At 40.0% G+C, this 24,478-nt stretch overlaps 1 protein-coding gene across 1 annotated transcript in view; it reads right to left on the reverse strand.

Annotated features, from left to right (window-relative positions):
* Positions 1-3,543: 3,543 nt before the first annotated feature.
* LOC126155594 (glycerol kinase-like) overlaps positions 3,544-24,478 on the reverse strand; it is a 188,905-nt gene continuing 167,970 nt past the window's right edge. The window contains exon 11 of the mRNA XM_049916239.1: positions 3,544-3,647. Within this exon, the coding sequence (XP_049772196.1) occupies positions 3,544-3,647 (104 nt within the window). The remainder of the gene's footprint in view (positions 3,648-24,478) is intronic.

The following is a 24,478-nucleotide window of genomic DNA, read 5'->3' on the forward strand; positions in this document are numbered from 1 at the left end:
TCAGAGTAGAGTTCTATATTCTGATGCAAAATTCTATAAAAGGTTGTCAGTGAACATTAAATTGGAAATTTGAAATGTCCATACATTCAAAAACAAAGAAAAAAGTATTTTACAAATTAAAATTTGTAGAACACTGAACCTCAGCTATGTAAGTTCTACATAACTCTAGTGTTATAATGTGTTTTAATTATGTCACTACAGGGTGTATCCGTGATTATGTTTTTACTCTCTCGTTTCTTGACCAGGGTCTCTTAGCTCAAATTGACATGTTTACCCAGATCCATCACCCCTAAAATTTTGTAATCATAGAAGCATCCCACATATAAACAACTGGTTTGATACCATCCTGTGTAAATCTGCATTAATGGTTTGTTTGAGGAATTAGATGAAAGCAGCAGCTAAGTAATGTGAAAAGAGGAGCAGTGGTTTTCTCAGAGTAGATGCTTTTTTCATGCACATGAAGTAATCTAAAAGTAATTCCTATGTAACCAACATAAGTAGCTTAGAACTAGTCAAATTTTTAGTACCATACTTCACAGATGTAGCCTACAGTGGCTGTTTCCATCCATTAATGTATAACTTAACTAATTCCAAATCCCCGAGAGCTACCCTTTATGAAAGCCATTCACAAAATACAATGTCTGAACAATGAATGAATGAATTAGAAATGAGCTGCAACACTTGTTTTTGGTTATCTCAACTTATGTACCAACAGCACTAACCAAAGTGGATGGTAAAAATGATTGTTTTGACATAGAGAGGTTAAATAATTATAAAATACCAGAATAAGACTGGATGTGATGAAATGTATAGGAGGAGTGAAGCAGATGATGGTTATAATTGGAGTTCCAATTTCAGAATGCTGTGAAAAAGAACCACTACTCAGAATGACATCATATTTGAACAGAATACTATCAAAGAAGAGGGAAATGTTACAGGAGAAAAAATTAACGAAACTTTTACCACTGGATGGTACTGTAGGTGGCTGATACACAAAATAAAAGATGTAGGTTACATGGCTGCTCCTCAGTTTACATCATCTGAGACCCTCAGCATGACTGTCTCAGTGCAAAAAAATGGCTCTGAGCACTATGGGACTCAGCTTCTGAGGTCATTAGTCCCCTAGAACTTAGAACTAGTTAAACCTAACTAACCTAAGGACATCACACACATCAATGCCCGAGGCAGGATTCGAACCTGCGACCATAGCGGTCTCACAGTGCAGGATTGTGCACTGTTAGTATTTCAAGAGTGGTGATGTGTGCTAGTAGCTCTGCACAAGTTTTGGGTACTCAAGGATATGAAAAAAAGGGACTGATCTGATGTTTGCCAAGGGTCTGGATAAAATGATTCAGAATTCGAAGAGACAGGTTCTTTTGAAGTGTAGTGTGGCAGAGGGGGAAAGTAGTTGATTCAATGTAAGTAGATGATGTGGCCACAACATTTTAGGAGAGATTGTCCAGTGGTGTAGAGACATGCAGTGCATGGCAAACTGCCTGAATGTACCTGTGAGCACAGTGCAAAAAATAAAAAAAGTAAAAAAACAAAAACAAAAAAATCCTCCATTTCTATACATACTAAAACCCATTTTCGGGAGTTCTTCATGCTGACCTGTCAGGATGACAGATGTTTGCTCTAGTATTTCTTGCTCTCATTGGAAGAGGACAACAAATGGCCATGGAACATTCTGTGGACGGATGAAGCTCATTTCCTTCTCCAAAGACATATAAATATGCAGAACTGTAGAATTTGGGCAACAGAAAACCCACTCGCACATCAATCAGCACTGCTTCATTCTGCAAAGTTGGCTGAATGGTTTGAGTTGCTGGTGTTGTTTATCATAGGGCCATATTTTTTCAAGGAGATGGGCCCTGTGGGTTCTGTTACCTGTACCATCACTGGTAAATGCCATGAGAGTCTGTTGTGCAATGAAGTCATTCCAACCCTTCAACAGCATGGATGTGTTGGTAAGATCATTTTTACTCAAGATGGCATTCATCCAACACTGCACAGCAGTGAAACAGCTGCTGCGGAGGCATTTTAGGAATGATAGAATTATCAGCCTAATTTCCCTACAGCCTGGCCTTCCAAAACTCATGATCTTAATCATTGTGACTTATGGTTGTGGGGTTACCTGAAAGATGTTGTGTTCAGTATATCAATTAGAAATGCTGTTGAACTGAATGCATGCACTGCACAAGGCATTCTGACCATGATCTCTGATATACTTTGATCTGTTGTGGAAAATGCTATTTCTCAATTTCAAATTGTAGCAAAAAAATGGTGGACGGCATATTAAATATGTCTTGCACCAGTCTCACAACAATTAAAACCTAGTTCACTGTTGCTTTTTATGTGGCTTTTGGCTCAGGACAATTAAAAATTTATCCCATCCAATATGGTATGACCTTTCCATGAGGGATGGGCTTACCTAACTAATAGTGCCACACCTGTTAAATTACAAACTTGAGCATTAATACATGTTGCTCAATATGGTTTGTTTAATTTGCAATGCACACTATAGCAATTGAATTTTGATTCAGCTGTCGTTTGTAGTCTAACCCATTTATGTTATGATGCTTTGCAGTGCATCTAGTGGGAAAATGTTTGTTAATTTTTTTTATTTCCGTAATGTTTCCCCGTTCTTTGACAATATTCTGTTCAAATTTGAAGTCATTCTGAACAGTTCTTTTTTTAAAGTAATTTTAAAAGTGAAACTTTAATTTCATTACCCTGTTAATTGAAATTAAGTAAATTGAATAAATTAACACAAATAACGCTACTGTATGTGTTTTTTGCCGCAAGCATAGATAGCAAGTAGAAAACCTACATTTTCTATCAACATTTCTATGTATTAATAGTGGTGTTGCTGTTTTGGTTAACATAAAACATTTTGTTTGAGAAGTTCTATCTCTGAAAAATTCTATTCCGTTCACCACTAGAAAATATGCACACACAAACAGGATTATCGAGAGAAGAACATTCCATATATTGCAAAGAAAAATGCAGCCTGCTGAACTGTAGAGGGAACTGAAAACAGGTGTGTAGTGATGCATTAATCAGGGGGGCTCAAAATGATGCGATATTTTTGGTGAAAACATTTTATTTATTTTTGTTTCTCTTTCTAAATAATATCTGCAACTGTCAGTAAAAAATAATGAAGTTACAGATCAGAGGCATCAAAACAATTGCTGAGGTATAGTTTTTGGATATGTATTTACATAATGTTTTATAATAAGCTTAATAACATGACATCATGGATATTCCTAATATAAACTCATGAGATACAAAGTTTTGTTAGCACATTCTGCAGTTTAAAACAGCGTATTAACATTAATTTGCTACTTCCCTTGCGAGAGAGAAGACAAGACTGTTTTCAAAAATATGAGTACGCTAAAAATATGTTTTCACAAATAATGAGATGTCACAAAAACAGCATCACATATTGAGAGAAAATCTTTTTGTGGTGCCCTGTTTAAAAATTATTACATCTATTAATATTAAAATATATTATTTAACAAATAATACTTCATCTTTTATCTGTTAAGACTGCTCCTTAGCAAATTCTTTGCTTAAAATTAGGAAAATAAAATTCGTGATGAGGAACAGAGTGCCAGGTAGAGAAGCCAGGAGTCTGTATCGTTCATCTACAAAGTTAAATGATATAAATTAAATATTTTAGAAAGTTGTACATTACATATACACATAAAATAATTTTACCCATATGTAGAACACTCAAACATCTACAAATATGAAAACTGAAAGCTAAAAGAAATTATTACAAAATACATAATATAAATTAAGGGTATTATGTACAGACTAGAAATGATGACTGTAAAATTTACAAAGAAGACTCTGTGAGGTTTTTTATTCTAGTTTTGTTAGTTAACTAACTAACAAACTTTTTAGGTGCTAACTTTTTGAAGCTCATTCTAAGTTCCTGTTGAGGCTCCACCAAAAAACTGTGTTCATTTTATTCCATAGTATCTTAAGCTATTGCTGCACAACACAAATAAATGAAAAGTCATTGTGGTTGCAAAATTGCTAACATTAGTTTGAGATTTTCTTGTGACTCAAGCTTATTGATAGTACCTCTGGACTGACTGTCACTTTTTCAAATCACATTTTCCTCTGTCAACAATATTTTACCCCTTTGACTGCACATGACTGCCACCACAGCAGTTTTAAGTTCACTGTGCATTGAATATAGTTAAATGCTACAGCAGTTCAGCACAGATGTGTCCATAGTGGTATCATCCACTGTAAAAGAAGTATATGCTTCTTTATTTTCTTTCTATGGTAGAATATGAGATCCATTTGACTGCAGCACTACTGGTGGCTTTCATCACACTTTATCAATTGTCAACTAATGTTATTTCACTGCACACTCTGTAACCCTTTCATAAGATCAACATCAGGCAAACCATACAATGCTTTGTAGTTTTCTGTAAACATGGTGATTCAAAGTAAAGTTCAGAAATCTGGTGTCAACACTATGGCATACAAGCTCCACAATTTATAGTTTGTGGTAAGTCTATTAAATAATATCCATTGTACATATTGTTTTTCTGTTGATTCAAAGTTTTCACACTTTGCTATGAGACTGTAGAGCTACAGACTGCAATAAATACTCTCCCAGTGCATGGCCACCCCATAACAACAAAAAACTAAGAAAAAACTAAGTACAGTGGAAGTATCCAGTACTCATGACATGTTGAAAGGTGTGACAGTGCACCACCTGAGGCACAGGCACTTGCACAAAATAGTAAAAGAACTCGTAATTTTGTTGTAATGATTAGTTACTGCTGCAAGAGACAAATAGTTTTTGCTACACAAAGTACTCATTACAATCCAAATAAAGAATCTGAATGTGAAATTCAATATATGTTTCAGTAGTCTTCCTTGCAACAGTAAAAGAGGCCAAAAGAATTATGTGAAGTTACACACATCACTACACGAGGAAGTCATTTCAAATACGTCAGAGTTCTAGTCAAGCAAATGTCAGAAAATGTAAGAAATATTGAAATAATATATTACATGTGTTAACAGTCGATGGAATTGAAAACTTTCATCAGACATTAATATGGTATTCAGAAATTATGAAGAACTGCATCTCAAATCTCGAACAAGCATTATTATCTGAGTCAGTTACAACTGACTGCATCATGTTGTTGTTGTTGTTGTGGTCTTCAGTCCTGAGACTGGTTTGATGCAGCTCTCCATGCGACTCTATCCTGTGCAAGCTTCTTCATCTCCCAATACTTACTGCAGCCTATATCCTTCTGAATCTGTTTAGTGTATTCATCTCTTGGTCTCCCTCTATGATTTTTACCCTCCACGCTGCCCTCCAATACCAAATTGGTGATCCCTTGATGCCTCAGAACATGTCCTACCAACCGATCCCTTCTTCTTGTCAAGTTGTGCCACAAACTCCTCTTCTCCCCAATCCTACTCAATACTTCCTCATTAGTTACGTGATCTACCCATCTAATCTTCAGCATTCTTCTGTAGCACCAAGTTTCAAAAGCTTCTAGTCTCTTCTTGTCTAAACTATTTATCGTCCATGTTTCACTTCCATACATGGCTACACTCCATACAAATACTTTCAGAAACGACTTCCTGACACTTAAATCTATACTCGATGTTAACAAATTTTTCTTCTTCAGAAACTCTTTCCTCGCCATTGCCAGTCTACATTTTATATCCTCTCTACTTCGACCATCATCAGTTATTTTGCTCCCCAAATAGCAAAACTCTTTTACTACTGTAAGTGTCTCATTTCCTAATCTAATTCCCTCAGCATCACCTGATTTAATTCGACTACATTCCATTATCCTCATTTTGCTTTTGTTGATGTTCATCTTATATCCTCCATTCAAGACACTGTCCATTCTGTTCAACTGCTCTTCGAAGTCCTTTGCTGTCTCTGACAGAATTACAATGTCATCGGCGAACCTTAAAGTTTTTAATTCTTCTCCATGGATTTTAATACCTACTCCGAATTTTTCTTTTGTTTCCTTTATTGCTTGCTCAATATACAAATTGAATAACATTGGGGAGAGGCTACAACCCTGTCTCACTCCCTTCCCAACCACTGCTTCCCTTTTGTGTCCCTCGACTCTTACAACTGCCATCTGGTTTCTTTACAAATTGTAAATAGCCTTTTGCTCCCTGTATTTTACCCCTGCCACCTTCAGAATTTGAAAGAGAGTATTCCAGTCAACATTGACAAATCTTTCTCTAAGTCTACAAATGCTAGAAATGTAGGTTTGCCTTTTCTTAATCTAGCTTCTAAGATAAGTCATAGGGTCAGTATTGCCTCACGTGTTCCCATATTTTTATGGAATCCAAACTGATCTTCCCCAAGGTCGGCTTCTACCAGTTTTTCCATTCGTCTGTACAGAATTCACATTAGTATTTTGCAGCTGTCACTTATTAAACTGATTTATCGGTAATTTTCACATCTGTCAACACCTGCTTTCTTTGGGATTGGAATTATTATATTCTTCTTGAAGTCTGAGGGCTTGTTTCGACTCAGGTCTTTCAGTGCTCTAACAAATTCTTCACGCAGTATCATATCTCTCATTTCATCTTCATCTACATCCTCTTCCATTTCCATAATATTGTCCTCAGCAACATCAACCCTTGTATAGTCCCTCTATATACTCCTTCCACCTTTCTGCTTTCCCTTCTTTGCTTAGAACTGGGTTTCCATCTGAGCCCTTGGTATTCATACAAGTGGTTCTCTTTTCTCCAAAGGTCTCTTTAATTTTCCTGTAGGTAGTATCTATCTTACCCCTAGTGAGATAAGCCTCTACATCCTTACATTTGTCCTCTAGCCATGCCTGCTTAGCCATTTTGCACTTCCTGTCGATCTCATTTTTGAGATGTTTATATTCCTTTTTGCCTGCTTCATTTACTGCATTTTTATATTTTCTCCTTTCATCAATTAAATTCAGTATTTCTTCAGTCACCCAAGGATTTCTACTAGCCCTTGTCTTTTTACCTACTTGATCCTCTGCTGCCTTCACCACTTCATCCCTCAAAGCTACCCATTCTTCTTCTACTGTATTTCTTTCCCCCATTCCTGTCAATTGTTCCCTGATGCTCTCCCTGAAACTCTCTACAACCTCTGGTTTAGTCAGTTTATCCAGGTCCCATCTCCTTAAATTCCCACCTTTTTGCCGTTTCTTCAGTTTTAATCTGCAGTTCATAACCAATAGATTGTGGTCAGAGTCCACATCTACCCCTGGAAATGCCTTACAATTTAAAACCTCATTCCTAAATCTCTGTCTTACCATTATATAATCTATCTGAAACCTGTCAGTATCTCCAGGCTTCTTCCATGTATACAACCTCCTTTTATGATTCTTGAACCAAGTGTTAGCTATGATTAAGTTGTGCTCTGTGCAAAATTCTACCAGGCGGCTTCCTCTTTCATTTCTTACCCCCAATCCATATTCACCTACTACGTTTCCTTCTCTTCCTTTTCCTACAACTGACTTCCAGTCACCCATGACTATTAAATTTTCATCTCCCTTCACTATCTGAATAATTTCTTTTATCTCATCATACATTTCTTCAATTTCTTTGTCATCTGCAGAGCTAGTTGGCATATAGACTTGTACTACTGTTGTAGGCGTGGGCTTCGTGTCTACCTTGACCACAATAATGCGTTCACTATGTTGTTTGTAGTAGCTTACCTGAACTCCTATTTTTTATTCATTATTAAACCTACTCCTGCATTATCCCTATCTGATTTTGTATTTATAACCCTGTATTCACCTGACCAAAAGTCTTGTTCCTCCTGCCACTGAACTTCACTAATTCCCACTATATCTAACTTTAACCTATCCATTTCCCTTTTTAAACTTTCTAACCTACCTGCCCGATTAAGGGATCTGACATTCCACGCTCCGATCCGTAGAACCCCAGTTTTCTTTCTCCTCATAACGATGTCCTCTTGAGTAGTCCCCGCCTGGAGATCCGAATGGGGGACTATTTTACCTCCGGAATATTTTACCCGAGAGGACGCCATCATCATTTATCCATACAGTAAAGCTGCATGCCCTTGGGAAAAAAATGGCCGTAGTTTCCCTTTGCTTTCAGCCGTTTGCAGTACCAGCACAGCTAGGCCGTTTTGGTTAATGTTACAAGGCCAGATCAGTCAATCATCCAGACTGTTGCCCCTGCAACTACTGAAAAAGCTGCTACCCCTCTTCAGGAACCATACGTTTGTCTGGCCTCTCAACTGATACCCCTCCGTTGTGGTTGCACCTACGGTACGGCTATCTGTATCGCTGAGCCACGCAAGCCTCCCCACCAACAGCAAGGTCTATGGTTTATGGGGGAGGGGGGGGGGGGTGCTGCATCATGTAACCAAGTGTAAAATAAAGAAAGGAGTTGGAATGAATGAGGGGAATCCATAATTTTAATAGGAATTTGTAACTGATGAGTTTGCATTTTACTGTCAGTTGTTTTGGAAAATCCAGACTTACAACGAATGATTTCACCAGTGGTGAAATTGGGATTTTGTGGCTCCTAAGTTTTGATATTCACCATCTGTTAGTATTGCAATTCAGGCACAATGATTATGATTCACTAGAGAAATTTGTGGTTTGATATCTCTACATATGGGATTCCGTTGCGCCTCTGAAGCACTGAATTTAGTACTCTAGAGGTCGGTGTTTGAGAAGTGGTACTAGTAGGGGTACAGGATACCCTCCACCATACACCATACAGCAGCTTGCAGAGTATGTATCTAGAGAAAATTATAAGTGTGTGCTCATATTGTGATGTTTCACATTTACAATAAAAAATGCCTGAACAATCTGGCTTTGCCTAGGTACGAACGTGGTTTGAAAAGTTCTCAGAACGGAATAGAAAAAAAGTACTTACGTCACTGAAACTTTTTTTGTTTTTCAATGTAGTCTCCTTATATATTTATGCACTTGGTTCAATGATGTTCCAGTTTCTTGATCCCATCTCGAAAATGAGTTTCCTCCAGACCTGCAAAATAGTTGACAACTTCGGCTATCAATTCTTTGTTTGAAATGAATCTTCATCCACCAAGAAAAAGTTTCTGTTTTGGGACATGACTGAAGTCTAGTGGAGGCATATCAGGTGAATAAAGTGGGTTTGGCAACAATTCATATCTTAGTTCGTGTGATTTTGCCATGGCGACAGCACATGTATGCGGGCGCTTGTCTCGAGTCATGGCACCCATCTTGCAGATAATTTTTTCATTTCTAATTCTTCAGTTAAAATATGATGTACCCTTTCAGATTACATCTGGCAAGCATGAGCAGTTTCATGCACTTTCAATTGGCGACCATTTTGTGGACTTTTTCAATGATTTGTAGTCACACACCTTGACCGACAACAGCATGGATCATCATCTAAGCTCTCCCAACCAAATTTAAATTCATTTGTCCACTTGGCAACAGTTGAATATCAAGGAGCAGAGTCCCCCCAGTGTATTCTGAAAATTGACATGAATGTCATTTGCTTTCATACCTTTCTTTACAAAGTACTTAATCACAGCTCGGATCTCAATTTTTTCCATCTTTGCAAATCACTACACGTGAACAACAACAGAGCCATGTCACTGCCATGGCTCTCTTCCAAGAGCACTGAGGTGGCACATATTTACAAGGAACAGTCCAATTAATATCACGTGAAGAACTTGTTGCGCTAGTGCTGACCTCTCGTGGTGATTCCGAGAACTTTTCAAACCACTCTCATATTTATTTTGTCTTCCACATGCCTCTTCACAACCTGCCATGCTTCCACCTGCCTCTTTACACACTCTCGATCTTCCACCAAACACCCTCTCTCTCTCTGTCACCTGCATTCTCACACCCTCTTACTCCTCTCACATCCTCTCCTGCCAACTACCCCTGTCAATCTTCCACATATCTCCTAGGCTCTCCCTTTTCTCTGTGCAACTGCTCCTCCCCTTCTCTCTGTTCATGTCCTCCTCCTCCCTCTTTGTCTATCTTCTCCTCCCCTCTCTCTGTCCCTCTTCTCCTCCCCATGTCTCCATACTCATTTCCTACTGGTCCCATTTCCCATTATCCATCCCCTTCTACCCCCCTCTCTCTCTTTCCATTCCTTACATTATCTACCTCCACCTTCTCCCCAGCTGTGCCCACCAACACTTATAGCCCCTGAAAAACAGGACAATAAAGTATACCAATATTACTCCCACAACACATGCCATGCAGAAGAGCCTAGGCCTATATGTCTGGGACTTGAAGACCATTTTTTTCCCTGATGTATAGGATGCCCTACAAAGTAGGTCAATAAGGTAGGCCAATACTAACACAACACGTCTTTCTTGCAAGGCAACCTACACGACAGATTTGAGAACAATATATTGCGCTTGATGTATAGGATGCCCTACAAAGCACATAAATAAGCTAGGCTGACACCACTCCCACACAACAAGCTTGTTGCGCAGTGCACCCTACACACCAGGGGCTGGAAAAAAATATGTTTTTGCCTTACGTCGGCTCCCACAGGGTCTAGGAGATTCTAACCTTCACAGTGCTGGTACTCGTGAAGTTTGCTGCTTGCATACCAAATTTGGTTGAAATTGATCCTGAGATTTGGGAGGACAGATGCTCGACTTGTTTACACACAAGCTGACTGGCATATATATAACCTTCTCCCTACACCTTTTCCTACATACACTGAACCAGGCACCAACTTTCATCGATGAGACACACTGTCACTTCGTCATTGGGTGGCGGTTTTTGCAGAGTGCCTAAAGGGGTCACACAGAGAGGCAGTGGAGCAGCATGCTACACAACAGACATATGGTACCCAGTGTTTATATCCTCATGTGGCATAGGATATGGCATACTGTGAGGAGGTCTAAAATTCAGTAGTAATTGTCCCTGTGTGATAGTGCACTGCAATGGATGGAATATTGCCACTTGATGGTTCTTAAATTCTTAGCTGCAGATTACTGAGGCAGATTTCACTGATGATTGACTGGAATTCTATCTAAGCAACTACACTATGTTGAATCTGATGAGTATTCAGTTGCTGAATCTGAACTAATCACTTTGTCATTGAAGGTCCCTTTCATTGTAAACTCCCTGGCAGCACTACAGTGAAATACAACTAAAGTAACAGTGTTAGAGGCTATGAATGGTTTAATATGTCATTTTTCAAGTGGTGAGACCAACTTCTATTTGGTTACTTTTAATGCCATGCACCAAGTCTTCTGTGTAGGGTTACCTGAACTTTTCTAGTGTAATTTGTGGTAATACATGTATATTATGATATTAATGCTCAGTGGTGTGCTGAGTATTGCTTAGCTTATAATCACTTTAAGCACGGTTATCATGTTCCAGGTCTCACTGACTAGATTTATTCCTTTGTGTAACTATGCATATGGTGTGAATATAACTGTTTTCTTTATACTGTTGTAAAGTGACTAATTATCATCAATGGTGTTTGTAAATTGTAACTAACATGCTCACCTGTAAGAAGCAAACCTTGATCAAAGTGCTGAATAGTGGCCTTACTATAGAGGAGCAGATTATAAATCTGTTATTAGTTTCAATCACTGATTTTTTTTTCCTATCAATTAATTGCTCTAATGTCAAAGTAACATATTTTCAGTTGAAAACTGTTTCTCTCTTAAAATGTGTCAAATTTCTTTAAAGACTCTTTAGTAACTGTAATAGGTGAAGTGAAGATTGTTTGTCTTAATTATTGTTATTGTCAAAAATTTAACTGAGCCTTGCTTGCAAATTATTTTCTTACCAAATGTTAAATTTTATTGGAAATGTATCTTTTAAATTTTGTCAAATTTGCTTTGTGGACAATTCTAATAAATAAAACAAAATTTGTTCTGTACGAGGTTCACTTTCTGAAGCCTAGTACCTTACCACTCCCTCCTTCATGCATTGCTACCACCTTTCAATTGTAGCAGTGTGTGCCTGCATCATAGGAAATACAAAGGAAATTTAGCAAACCAAGAAAATTAGCTTAATTAAAATTTATTGTTTGGTGCTGTTCCTTGTGTTTTGTTACAGATTATTCCAATGTCAAGCAAGGACACCCAATATAAACGAAGTTTAAAGGCCAAACCATTGACAGAAGCATAACAGAATAAACACAGAGACTGCGTGGCACTTTGGACTGTGTGCTACAGCTGAGTAAACAAGATATAAACAAGGTAGGTGTGGCTGCTAACCTGTGTTCCAAATTCCTTTCTGCCTGTGTTCCAATTCCTTTCTGCGGTGCAAGACAATATTGAGTTTTCATAGGACAGTTCTCCTTCCTGAAAGCAAATATTGTGTAAGCAATCTCAATTAAAGCTGAAGCCAAAATTTCGCCCAACAAATCAAAGTCAAAGCCCACATTCCCTACCACGATCCTCACATGCTCATTCCATTTCATTTCACTTTGCAACCTTATATATAAACAAAATGACTGTGTCAAGCAGAATACTAGTAATGCTGCGTCTGAACATTACTGGTTTGTTTTTCCCAATCGTCTGCATCATCTAATCCTATTGGATTCAAGATTTGTTCCAAATTAATATAGGTGGGAAACAAACCCCAATGCTGTAGAAATTACAGGCTAAAGAAATGCAGTTTCAGCTTTGAAGCATTGGTTTGTGTTTGTAGGAAAGGTTGCTAGATGGGGTTAATGCAGGTGCGGAGCAATAGTGGTGTGCCACACGGTGGTGAAACTGGAGTGTCATACCACTGTAAGAAGCTTCCCAATGCAATAGCCAGGATGATACATGAAGGTGAGCTTTGTCAACTGAGTCTAGTGTGGAGATGGTGCAGTTTCTGCATTTATAGCACTTATATCTACATCTATACACACAGCCCACAAGACACTGTACGGAGCATGGCGAGAGTACTCAGCACCACTCGTAGTTATTTCCTTCCCTATTCCACTTGCAAATAGATCAAGGGAAAAGCAACTGTCTATATGCCTCCATGTGAGCCCTAATTTCTCGTATCTTATCTGTGTGGTCCTTATGCAAAATGTATGTTGGCAGCAGCAGAATTGTTCTACAGTCAGCTTTAAATGCCAGTTCTCTAAATTTTCTCATTAGTTTTTCTTGAAGAGAGCATCACCTCTCCTCCAGGGATTCCATTTGAGTTCATGAAGCATGTCTGTAACACCTGTATGTTGTTTGAACCTACCATTAACAAATCTAGCAGCTCGCTTTTGAACTGCTTCGATGTCTTCCTTTTATCCAATCTAGTATGGATCCCAGACACTCCTTAAGAAAAGGTCACATTAGCATCCTACAGGTGGTCTCCTTTACAGATGAATCATACTTTCCTAGAATTATTCAATAAACTGAAGAGGACCATTCACCTTTTGTACAACAATCCTCACATGCTTTTTCCATGTCATATCACTTTGCAACATTATGCGAAGATGTACAAGCAATGTGACTGTGCCACCAGGACACTACCAATGCTGTGTCTGGACATTACTGGTTTGTTTTTCCCAATCGTCTGCATCATCTAATCCTATTGGATTCAAGATTTGTTCCAAATTAATATAGGTGGGAAACAAACCCCAATGCTGTAGAAATTACAGGCTAAAGAAATGCAGTTTCAGCTTTGAAGCATTGGTTTGTGTTTGTAGGAAAGGTTGCTAGATGGGGTTAATGCAGGTGCGGAGCAATAGTGGTGTGCCACACGGTGGTGAAACTGGAGTGTCATACCACTGTAAGAAGCTTCCCAATGCAATAGCCAGGATGATACATGAAGGTGAGCTTTGTCAACTGAGTCTAGTGTGGAGATGGTGCAGTTTTTGCATTTATAGCACTTATATCTACATCTATACACACAGCCCACAAGACATTGTACGGAGCATGGCGAGAGTACTCAGCACCACTCGTAGTTATTTCCTTCCCTATTCCACTTGCAAATAGATCAAGGGAAAAGCAACTGTCTATATGCCTCCATGTGAGCCCTAATTTCTCGTATCTTATCTGTGTGGTCCTTATGCAAAATGTATGTTGGCAGCAGCAGAATTGTTCTACAGTCAGCTTTAAATGCCAGTTCTCTAAATTTTCTCATTAGTTTTTCTTGAAGAGAGCATCACCTCTCCTCCAGGGATTCCATTTGAGTTCATGAAGCATGTCTGTAACACCTGTATGTTGTTTGAACCTACCATTAACAAATCTAGCAGCTCGCTTTTGAACTGCTTCGATGTCTTCCTTTTATCCAATCTAGTATGGATCCCAGACACTCCTTAAGAAAAGGTCACATTAGCATCCTACAGGTGGTCTCCTTTACAGATGAATTACTTTCTTAGAATTATTCAATAAACTGAAGAAGACCATTCACCTTTTGTACAACAATCCTCACATGCTTGTTCCATGTCATATCACTTTGCGAAGATGTACAAACAATGTGACTGTGCCACCAGGACACTACCAATGCTGTGTCTGGACATTACTGGTTTGTTTTTCGTACTCATCCGCATGAACTAACATTTTCTACATTTAGAGCTAGTTGCCATTCATCGTACCAACTAGAAATTTTGTTAAGTTACCTTATATCATCCTGTAGTCACTCAACTTCGACACTTTGCTGTCCAACACAGCACCATCAGCAAACATCCGAAGATTGCTGCCCACTGTGTCCACCAGATGATTTATGTGTATAGAAAATATAAGCACTCTTATCACACTTCCTTGGGAAGGGGAGAATTAAAGTTTTGCCCACTACATGCAAGACATCCACAGGGATTGACTTCTGCTACATTCAGGTGCTACTGAGGGTGAAACAACGATATTTTGGAAGGCATGTTCCTGAGGACCAATCACATGTGATTTTCACTGGGAAGTCTAATAATTTTGTTGGACTTTTATCAGTTGATAGCGACCTTCGAAAGCTTTTGCTTTATCAATGGAGACAGTAGTACTATGTACCCTGAAGCTACAGTGGCAAGGCCAGTGAATCTGGGGGCAGAAAGAAACAGGCAAGGTTCTTCTCATGTGAGCAGCTCTTTTCACTATAATCAGTCAGGGCACATGGCTAGGGTTTGTAAGTTTCAGCGCACTAATCTCAAGAACAAGTGATGGTATCGACGAGGTGGTTGATCACTAAAAGGTAGTAATAAGATTGGGCGGTGAAATGCTATTAATTGGGAGTGGGTTTGTAGCTTACTGGATTCAGGGAGTAGCTGCTCCTTAATGGGCTATCATTGGCACCAGTGTCATAACTACATTTGTAAATTCCCACCTTTGTTGTCAGTTAATCACAAATGCAGTACTTGAATGGGTAAAGTTTGCCATTAAGCAGTATGGTGTGGATCAATGCGAAAATATAAGATATTTCTGGCCACTGGTGTTCCCGGTAGCTAGGCGTCTTTCTTTGTCTATTATCTTAGGCTGTGACTAAATAATACGGACACAATGTGTTTTGAAAAATGCTGGAAAAATTTTCAAGGTTAAATTTAAGCCAGATAGGAAGTATAGATTGTTAGTGCATAATCGGGTCAGAGGTATCAATTCAATGGAAGGGGTCAAGAATAAATTTCAGTTTTATCATCTTAAACAATAGGAATCTCAGGAAACTGACTTTGTAAAGATCGTTTCTCTGATGTTTTTATGCTGTTAGGCCTTACAAACATGATCAAATATGATATTCAGTTAACGGTTCATGTTCCAGTACGGCAGTCGCCTTACTGCTTATCCCCAGCCAAGGTGTGAGAACTGAGGCAGATTATTAAGTAGTTGCTTCAGATGGAGTCATTAGCCCCTCTGCTTCCACCTTATGTGGCTCCTACGTTTTTAGTTCCTAAAGAGAAAGGTAAGGGATACCCACCAGTAGTGGATTATCGGGCATTTGACCAGTATATTCTATCAGAGTCAGTTTCATTACCACATCTCCACAATTGCTTTCTGTGATTCGTGGGAGCACATTATTTGACAATACTAAATTTAAATCAGGTCTATTATCACATAACTTTAATTGAAAGATTCAGATACCTTATGGCCTTCTGTATTGACTGAAAACTGAATTCACCATAATGCCATTTGGCTTGGTAACGTGTGGTGCTGTGATGCTACCTACATATTGGATTCCTTCTTGGGAGGGCTAAAATTGTAGTTTCTCTATAATTATTAGGATGACACCATCTTAATGCAACATTTTAATCACTTAAGGCAGGTTTTGCAGTGCCTAAGGGAGTCCAGCCTTAGCTGTGAAACCTAAAACCATTGATTTAGCGCGTTCAGAAATTTCCTGTCCACATCTTTAAATCAAATTCGTAGCATTTTGTTAGTCTGAGAGCCAACAGCCAGCACTTGATGCATTGAAGGTGGCTCAAGTAATGATCCGGTTCTAGCAATTCCAGATTTTGGGGCGGAATTTGAGCCTCAAACCGATGCATCCAATATCCTCATAGCAGCAGTTCTTTTTCAGGAGCAAGATGAAGAATGTCAGCCCATTGCCTATGCTTCCACATCCTAGTACATTTCTGAGATGAATTATTTAGTTCATGAATCCATTCATATTCTGTTCATGTTGTGGAGGTTCTCCTCATGCTGTTTGGCTTATGGAAGTTTCACTTCTACATCAAGCACAAATGCTTTATATTGAAGAACAATAATCAAGCCCTGAGCTGAGTTTTAGCAAGGCCCTGAAAAACTGGGAGAATAGCCCTTTGGACAGTCCACATATCTGCATTAAGTTTCCAGTGAAACACATTAAACGCTCTGATAACTGAGTGGCTGATGCCTTAAGTGGTACGCTCAAGGTGGAGCAAACTGCTACCGAACCACAGGGAGCAGGTGAGCTTGTTTTACTGAATGCTGCAATTCTAACTGAGATTTACTGGAAACAAAGGAACCTTAAGAGGCAGCTAATGAAATGTAACTCAGTGGGTGGACACCAGTTGACTAGAGGATTTGTGTTCTATTACTCCTGTCATGACAGAAGGCCAAAGATTTGTTAAATAAGCAGCTTGTGCTGGCAGTCTTTCAGTACTTCCATTGATCATTGTGCGGGGGATACTCAGAGATTTATAAAATGATTCAAAAAATTGTGGAGCATCTAACTTGTTCCACACTGAATTCCAAAGTGAGAAATGTTGTGGTTCAATGTGCGGAATTTAAGTGTGTGGAGCCTAACCAGAATACCTGATTGGGAACAGAAACCCTTGGACAAGTTGTTTATCAGTTGTTTGGGGCCATTTCCCCAGACCAGGAGTAGGAATAGACATATATCTTTGTTGTGGTAGATGCCTTTAGCCTTTCTCCGTGGCTATTCCATAGTACTGGATAACAACTACTATAATTATTCAATTTGTGGAAGGTATTTTTTCCTGCTTCATTCTGATGGCGAGTGGGTATTCCTGCACATTTACATCTAGGGAGTTTTGTAAGTTTTGTTTTGGCAGTGTGATATCACACATCACCAACATTCCCTATTATAGGCAACCTTCAGTTGCAGAGAGTGGCCTGGAATACAAAATCTGCATTATTTTCCATGCAAACTTGCGAGCAAATTGGTACAAATCTCTGGGGAGGCTTAACTTTGCCTCCAACTCAGAGATACAGGAGCCCCAAAAATTACTCCAGCAAAACTGATTTTGGCATATCCACTAGTTCACCTACAGCAAATTTATGGAACATTAATGACTTGCTGCATGAGAAATGGATCCCGTCGTGATTCACAGATCTAGGGCACTAGAAAATATTCAGCTTGCATGCCGGAGAGATGTTAGGAGATACAATCAAGGAAGGTGCCCTGCCTCAATGAAGGTTGGAGATTGATTTTTGTTAAAAATTTCCACACCCAGAGTAAGGCTATAGAAAATATTTCATGTGTCCTTATAAAAATGTGGAGGTTCTTACAGCTGTCAATTTTTGTGTACATACCTTGGGCAAGGTAATGAGAGTAGATTTGAGTCAAATACAAGAGGAAAAATGTCAGGTGGAGATTCAGATAGGAGGTTCACACGTGCACCAGTCTGTATCAACAAATTTGGAATGTGGTCAGAGACCCTGTAACTTCATCGTTGGGTAGCAGATTTTGCAGCACCCCTAAAGGGTGCACACAAAGTGGCGGCTAAGGAAATTTACTGCCAGATGCATGTGCATGAGCATGATCTTGCTCAATATGCAGCAGGATGATGTTGATTGTTGGAGTTCAAAATGGCTCTGAGCACTATGGGACTTAACATCTGAGGTCATCAGTCCCCTAGAACTTAGAACTACTTAAACCTAACTAATCTAAGGACATCACACACATCCATACCCGAGGCAGGATTCGAACCTGCAACTGTAGCGGTTGCGCGGTTCCAGACTGAAGCGCCTACAACTGCTCAGCCACTCCAGCCGGCCGATTGTTGGAGTTCTGGAGCAGCATGCTACACCATGGACAGATGGTAACCAACGTTTAATACACTCATGTGGGATGGCATGTGGTGTATCATGAGAAGGTGAGGAATTTAGCAAAAATTATATCTTTTTCTGATGGTACACTGCAATGAATGGAAGATTACCATCAGTTGATTCTTAAACTCTTGGCTGCAGGTTGTAGAGAAAAATTTCACTGACAGTTTACTGGAATTCCATGTAAGCAACTGAACTGCGTTGAATCTGGCGAGTCTTTAATCATTAAACCTGAATTAATGATTTTGTAACTGGAAATACATCTCATTGTAATGTTCCCAGCAATACTATGTTGAAATAAAATTAGAGTAGCAATGTTAGAGGCCATCAAGGGTTTAATAAGGCATTTTTATGTGGTGAGGAAAACTTGTATTTGGTTACTGTTCCAGAAACTCATCACTTTTAAAGCTGTGCACCAAGTCTTGTCTATGAGGTTATCTTAACTTTCCTATTATACTTACTGGTAACACATGTATATTATGATTTTAATGCACAGTGACATGCCAAATAATGCTTAGCCAATAATTACTTTCGGCATGCATTTCATGTTCCGAGGCTCACTGATTGGGTGTATACCTTTATGTAATTATAAGTATGGTTGTATGTAGCTCCATTTTCTTTATGCTACAGTAAAGTAGCTAATTGCCATGAGTGGTGTTTGTAAACTGTAAATAATGCCCTCACCTATAAGAAGTCAACCTTGAGCCATGTGTTGAGTCAGTGATTTTACTACAGAAGAGCAAATTATAACTCTGGTATTACTTTCAATGACTGAAACTTTATTTTGTCAGTTAATCATGCTAAACTAAAGTAACTCTGATATTCAACCGAAAATTGTTTCCCTTTTAAATTGTGTCACATTTTATTGAAGGCTGTTTTGTAACTGTAATAAGTGGACTTAAGATGATTTTTGTTAATTCTTTTAAATGTCATAAGCTCAATGGAGAATTTGTTGCAAATTATTTTCTTAAATGATATTAAATTTTATTGGCAACATGTCTTTTAAATTGTGTCATATTTCCTTTGTGGACACCTGTAGTAAATGAAACAAAATTTGTTCTATAAGAACCTTACTTTCTATAACCTAGTACCTTAATGCACACTCCTTCTCACATCCCCACCACCTTTCATTCATGCTGAACTTGTGTACTGCACACATCTCCTCCTCCTCCTCCTCCTCCTCCTCCTCCTTCTTTGTGTTCACTTCTTCCCCCCTGTATCTTTCTGTCCACCTCATCCTACCACCTCCATCTGCCCTTCTCCTTCTACTCTCTCCATTCATCTACTCCTCCTGCCCCTTACCCATCCATCTCCTCCACCCATCCCCTGCTCATCTCCTCTGCCCCTCCTCTCTTCTGCCTATCCTCTCCTATCCCTCCTCCTCCTATCTGTCTCCTCTTACATGCTATTCCTGACCACCTTCTCCTCTGATCTCTAACCACTCATCTCCTCCTGCCCCTCTCTTCCTATCCTTATCCGTCTCTTCCTGAGACCCCACCCCACATGCCCTATCTGTCTCTTCTTCCTACTCACTCTGTCCCTTCTTTTCTTCCACTCATATTCTCGTCCATCCCTACCTGCCCTCCTTCTCCTTATCCATTCCTGTTCCCTCTATCTGTTCAACCCCTCCTCTATCCATCTGCACATTCTCCCTGCTGTAGATATCTGCACATTTAGCACCTACAAAACAGGTCACTAAAGCTACAAAATCTTTTCTTGGCACTAATGTGTAGGCTGCCATAAAAAGTGGGTCAATAAAGCAGGTCAATACTACTCTCAAAACATACTTGTCATGCAGGGCATCCTATACAGTAGGAATTGGAAAAAAAACTACATTTCTGCCTATATCTCCTCTCGTTTGTGAGGTAGGAGTTTCTAAATCATTGGCTCTTTGTGTGTCTAAACTGGTTAAAACCGATCGACCTCCAACCCCGTTCTCTGACCATATCCTCCACCTCCTCTCTCTTTCCATCTCCAAACCCCCTCTTCCTTTTCCACCTGCTCATCATCCCCCTACACCTTCCACCTGCCTCACCCATCTCCACCTCCTCCCCTCTCTCTGCCCATTTTCTCCACCCACTCGCCCTGTCCAATCCCTTCTCTATCCACCTCAAACTGTCCCCAACCATGCTCACTGGCACATGAAGCCCCTGCAATAAAGTTCAATAAAGCACACAAATACTACTCCCACAACACACCTTTTATGCATGGCAGGCTCCACATTTGGAGCTTGAAACTCATTTACTTGCCCTCCTGAAAATCATTTACTTGGGATTGATACACAGGTTGCCCTGTAAAGCCGGTCAATAAAGCAGGCTGATACTCCGCAAACATAACCCATCTGTCAGGCTGGTCAGCCTACATTTCAAGGCCTGGAAACCCATTTCTTGCCCCTGGCTTGTATGCTGCCCTGCAAAACAGACTGATATGGCTGACCAAAACTGTTCCCACACAATATATCCGTCATGCAAGGCAGCCTAAATGCCGTAGACTGAAAAAAAACAACACATTTTTGGCCAAGAGCTTATAAGCCCCACAGTGCTGATACCCATAAGCTGTACTGTTTCTGTGCCAAATATGATTCAAATTGATCCAGCTTACCCCATTTTTCTGTCCATCTTATCCTCCCACATCTACCTGTCCATCTCCTCCCCTCTGTCTATCTCTCGATCTCCTTCCCCTCCCTCTCTTTGTCCATCTGCTCCACACTCTCTCACCAACCATATCTTCCTTCCCCCCTCCCTCAGCCCACATACTGCCTTCCTCTCTCTGATCATCTTCTCTTCCCCCTCTTTCTTTTCCACCTGCCCACTATCCCTTCCACTGGCCTCCACCATCTTTCCCTCCTCTCTCTACACAACTCCTCCCACTCTTTCTGTCTGTCCCCTCCTCATCCCTCACTCTGTCCATCTCCTCCACCCCTCCACCTGTCAATATCATCCTACTCTACAATCTCTCTGTCCATCCCCTCCTCCTCTCACCCCCCATCTCTCTCTGGCCATCACATCCTCCCCACTCTTTCTGTCCATCTCAACCTCTCCACTGTCTGTTTACCTCTCCTCACTCCTCTCACGGTTCATCTCCTCCAGCCCTTGTCTCCAGCCATGTCATTCTCCTTCACACACTCTCTGTCCACCTCATCCTCCCCCCTCTATCACTATCCATTATCTCACACCCCCTTTCTCTGCTCAGCCATACCCATCTGCATGTGTAGCCCCTGCAAGGTATGGCAATACTAGCCAGACAACTCATCTCCTCCCCCACTCTCTGACCATCTCCTTGTCCCTCCATCTCTGTACATCTCTTCCAACCCCTCTGTTCATCCTCTCCTCACACCACTCTCTGTCCATCTCCTTCACACCTGTCACTCTGACCATCTCATAGTCCTCAACACTCTCTCTGTCCATCTTCTCTTCCCCTCTTCCTCTCTCCATTTTCCCTTCACCCTTTCTTTATACATGTCACCCTCCTCCTCTCTTACTATCCATCTCCTCCCCCTCCCTTTGCTCAGCTGTGCCCAGCTGCACCTGTAGTCATTGCAAAACAGATTGATAAAGCATGACAGTACTACTCCAACACAACATTCCTCTAGTGCAGGGCAGCCTATGACTTGTTTCATGTCCCTGATGTGTAGGATGCCCTGCAGAACACATTGATAAAGGAGCTCATGCTACCCCCACAACATGCCTGTCGTGCAGGACAGCCTATACATCAAGTACTGAAAATACACATTTTTCCTCTATCTCCGATCCTACTGGAGCTAGGATGTTAGAAACCCCATAGCACTGATATACATGAAGATTGCTGTTTATGTATCTAATTTTGATAAAATCTATCCATGGGTTCAGGAGGAAATCCTTGAATACAAACATAAATATATACATATGTGCTGCTTAGTCTTTATCCCCTGGCTTCACTCATGTAAGCCATCAACACATTTATTGCACATATCTCTTCCTCCCACTGAAGCGTTCCTCATCCTCCTCTCTCTAAAGACTGAGATATTTCAATAAAAAAAATTCTCAGTAAGTCACAATATTAAGAGATTATGAATACTGAGAAAGTTTGCAAATTTGAAAACTGTGCCAACAAAGAGAAAGCTCCAATGGTGATCAATAAGAGATAGTCACTTATTAGACAAAATGCTGTAAATTTCTGCTGATTGTGAGTCAGCATGTATTTATGAAATTATTCATTGTAAAAATTAAACTGTTGGGCTGTGGACATCAGGTCACTAAGGCATTTGATGTCGTCTGGTAGTTTACCAATCAATTTGACAAAATTCTTGCATAAAAATGAAAGCAAGAGTGAGGAAATGATCTGGACTATGTGGGCTTAGCCTTCTGTCAATTTCAAACTTCATTGGCAATCTTTGTCTGGATACTTTGAAGGTATGCTGGGGGCCCAAAGCAGGATGGTTTTGGACAATGAGTGTGTGGTGTGTGGAGTGAGTCGGCCACAGCACCAGAGTTTTGGAGTTCTGGAAGGTACACAAGAGAACAAACTGGCTCCTGTGAAAGCACTTGCCCTGATTTTCACTGTTGGTTATCGCCTGCCCTGTGAAGCAGTCTCCGCAATTGGGCATGATATTTTGAAAACACACCAGTGACTTGGATGTTATGTGGCCAGTTCAACACTAGTGAAGGTGGTCTGGTCTCTTGCAGGCTTAATGAATGGAAGGACAGCAGCCATCTTGTCCAAGTTAAGTAACTTCCATACATGTATGTCCTTACATCTGGCTCTTTGTACTGCACAAGCTCACAGGCAAACAGAAAGCAAAATTAATGGAAACTGCTGGTGATTTCATTTCCATGTGTGACCAGGATCCAATGCTTCTGAACACCATTGCCATGGTAGATGGGACCTGGTGCTACCAATTCAATCCAGAATCAAAACAGCAATTGATGTCAGGCTGTTCACTGTCTTCCCCCTGACCAAAACAAAAGTTGTCTCCAAAAATCCAAGCTGAAAACACTGTTGATTGCCTTCTTTGACAACAATGGCATCATCCACAAGGAATTTGTTCCTGCAGGTCAAACCATGAATGCTGCATTTTACAAGTCTGTTTTGAACTAACTGCTATAGTGTATCCTGCGGGTTCAGCCAGAGTTGCACAGGACTGGAAAATGGACGCTGCTCCATGACAATGCCCCAGCACAATGCGCAGTCCATGTGTACCAATTCCTGACACAGAATATGGCAACCTTTCTTGAACATCCTGCATACTCTCCTGATTTGGTTCCTGCAGGCTTCTTCCTGTTTCCCCACTTGAAGGTGGCCATGAAAGGTGAACATTGTGTGGACGTGAATGCCGTCAAAGATTGTGTGACAGCTGTCCTGTGATCAATTCCACAGGAGGTCTTTGATGATAGTTTTCTGAAGTTGTACGAACGTTATCAAAAGTGTTTTGTAGTGTGTGGTGACTATTTTGAATGGCATTAAAGAACATTTGTATGTATCTTTGTTTTGTTTGTTGTCTGATAGCATTCACCAAAATCTTTAGCCCCACCACATATATTTCCTTGAATGGGTGTACAGATCATTAGCATGACTCATGAATTACACTAGAGCACAATTTTTTATACAACATACACCTCAAAGGCTTAACAAGACAATCGAGATAACAATATATTTCATTTGTTGCAAAACCATTTTGTTTTTTTCTTCTCATTTTTGGAGAGTGTGGTTGCTCCTTGATGGTCAAGCCACCACCTAGCCACAATGCCAAAATGTAAAAGGCCCCACCCACAGTGAAGCAGATTGTTGCCACCTTATGTTGTTTTCTCATATTCCACACCTCCCGTTTAAAGTCTGCAACATATGAAAACAAACACCCATGCACAGTATACGCCATGCGACGTACACCCTACTTCATATTATTCTGTCATGATCATCTTCCCTTATACTACACAAGGAACGTGAAATGCCATTTGCCTAATCAGCATATAAGACTTCATATTCCCCCACTTAAAAGAAATATTTCGGGACATCTCACAAGTTCAAAAAAATAGCATACAGCTATGAACAACCCAATCACTTAAAAACACTGGATATGATTTTGTTCTTTAAAAAGGAATAAAA

The sequence above is a fragment of the Schistocerca cancellata genome, chromosome 2, assembly GCF_023864275.1.
Source record: "Schistocerca cancellata isolate TAMUIC-IGC-003103 chromosome 2, iqSchCanc2.1, whole genome shotgun sequence".
Classification (NCBI taxonomy): Eukaryota; Metazoa; Arthropoda; class Insecta; order Orthoptera; family Acrididae; genus Schistocerca; species Schistocerca cancellata.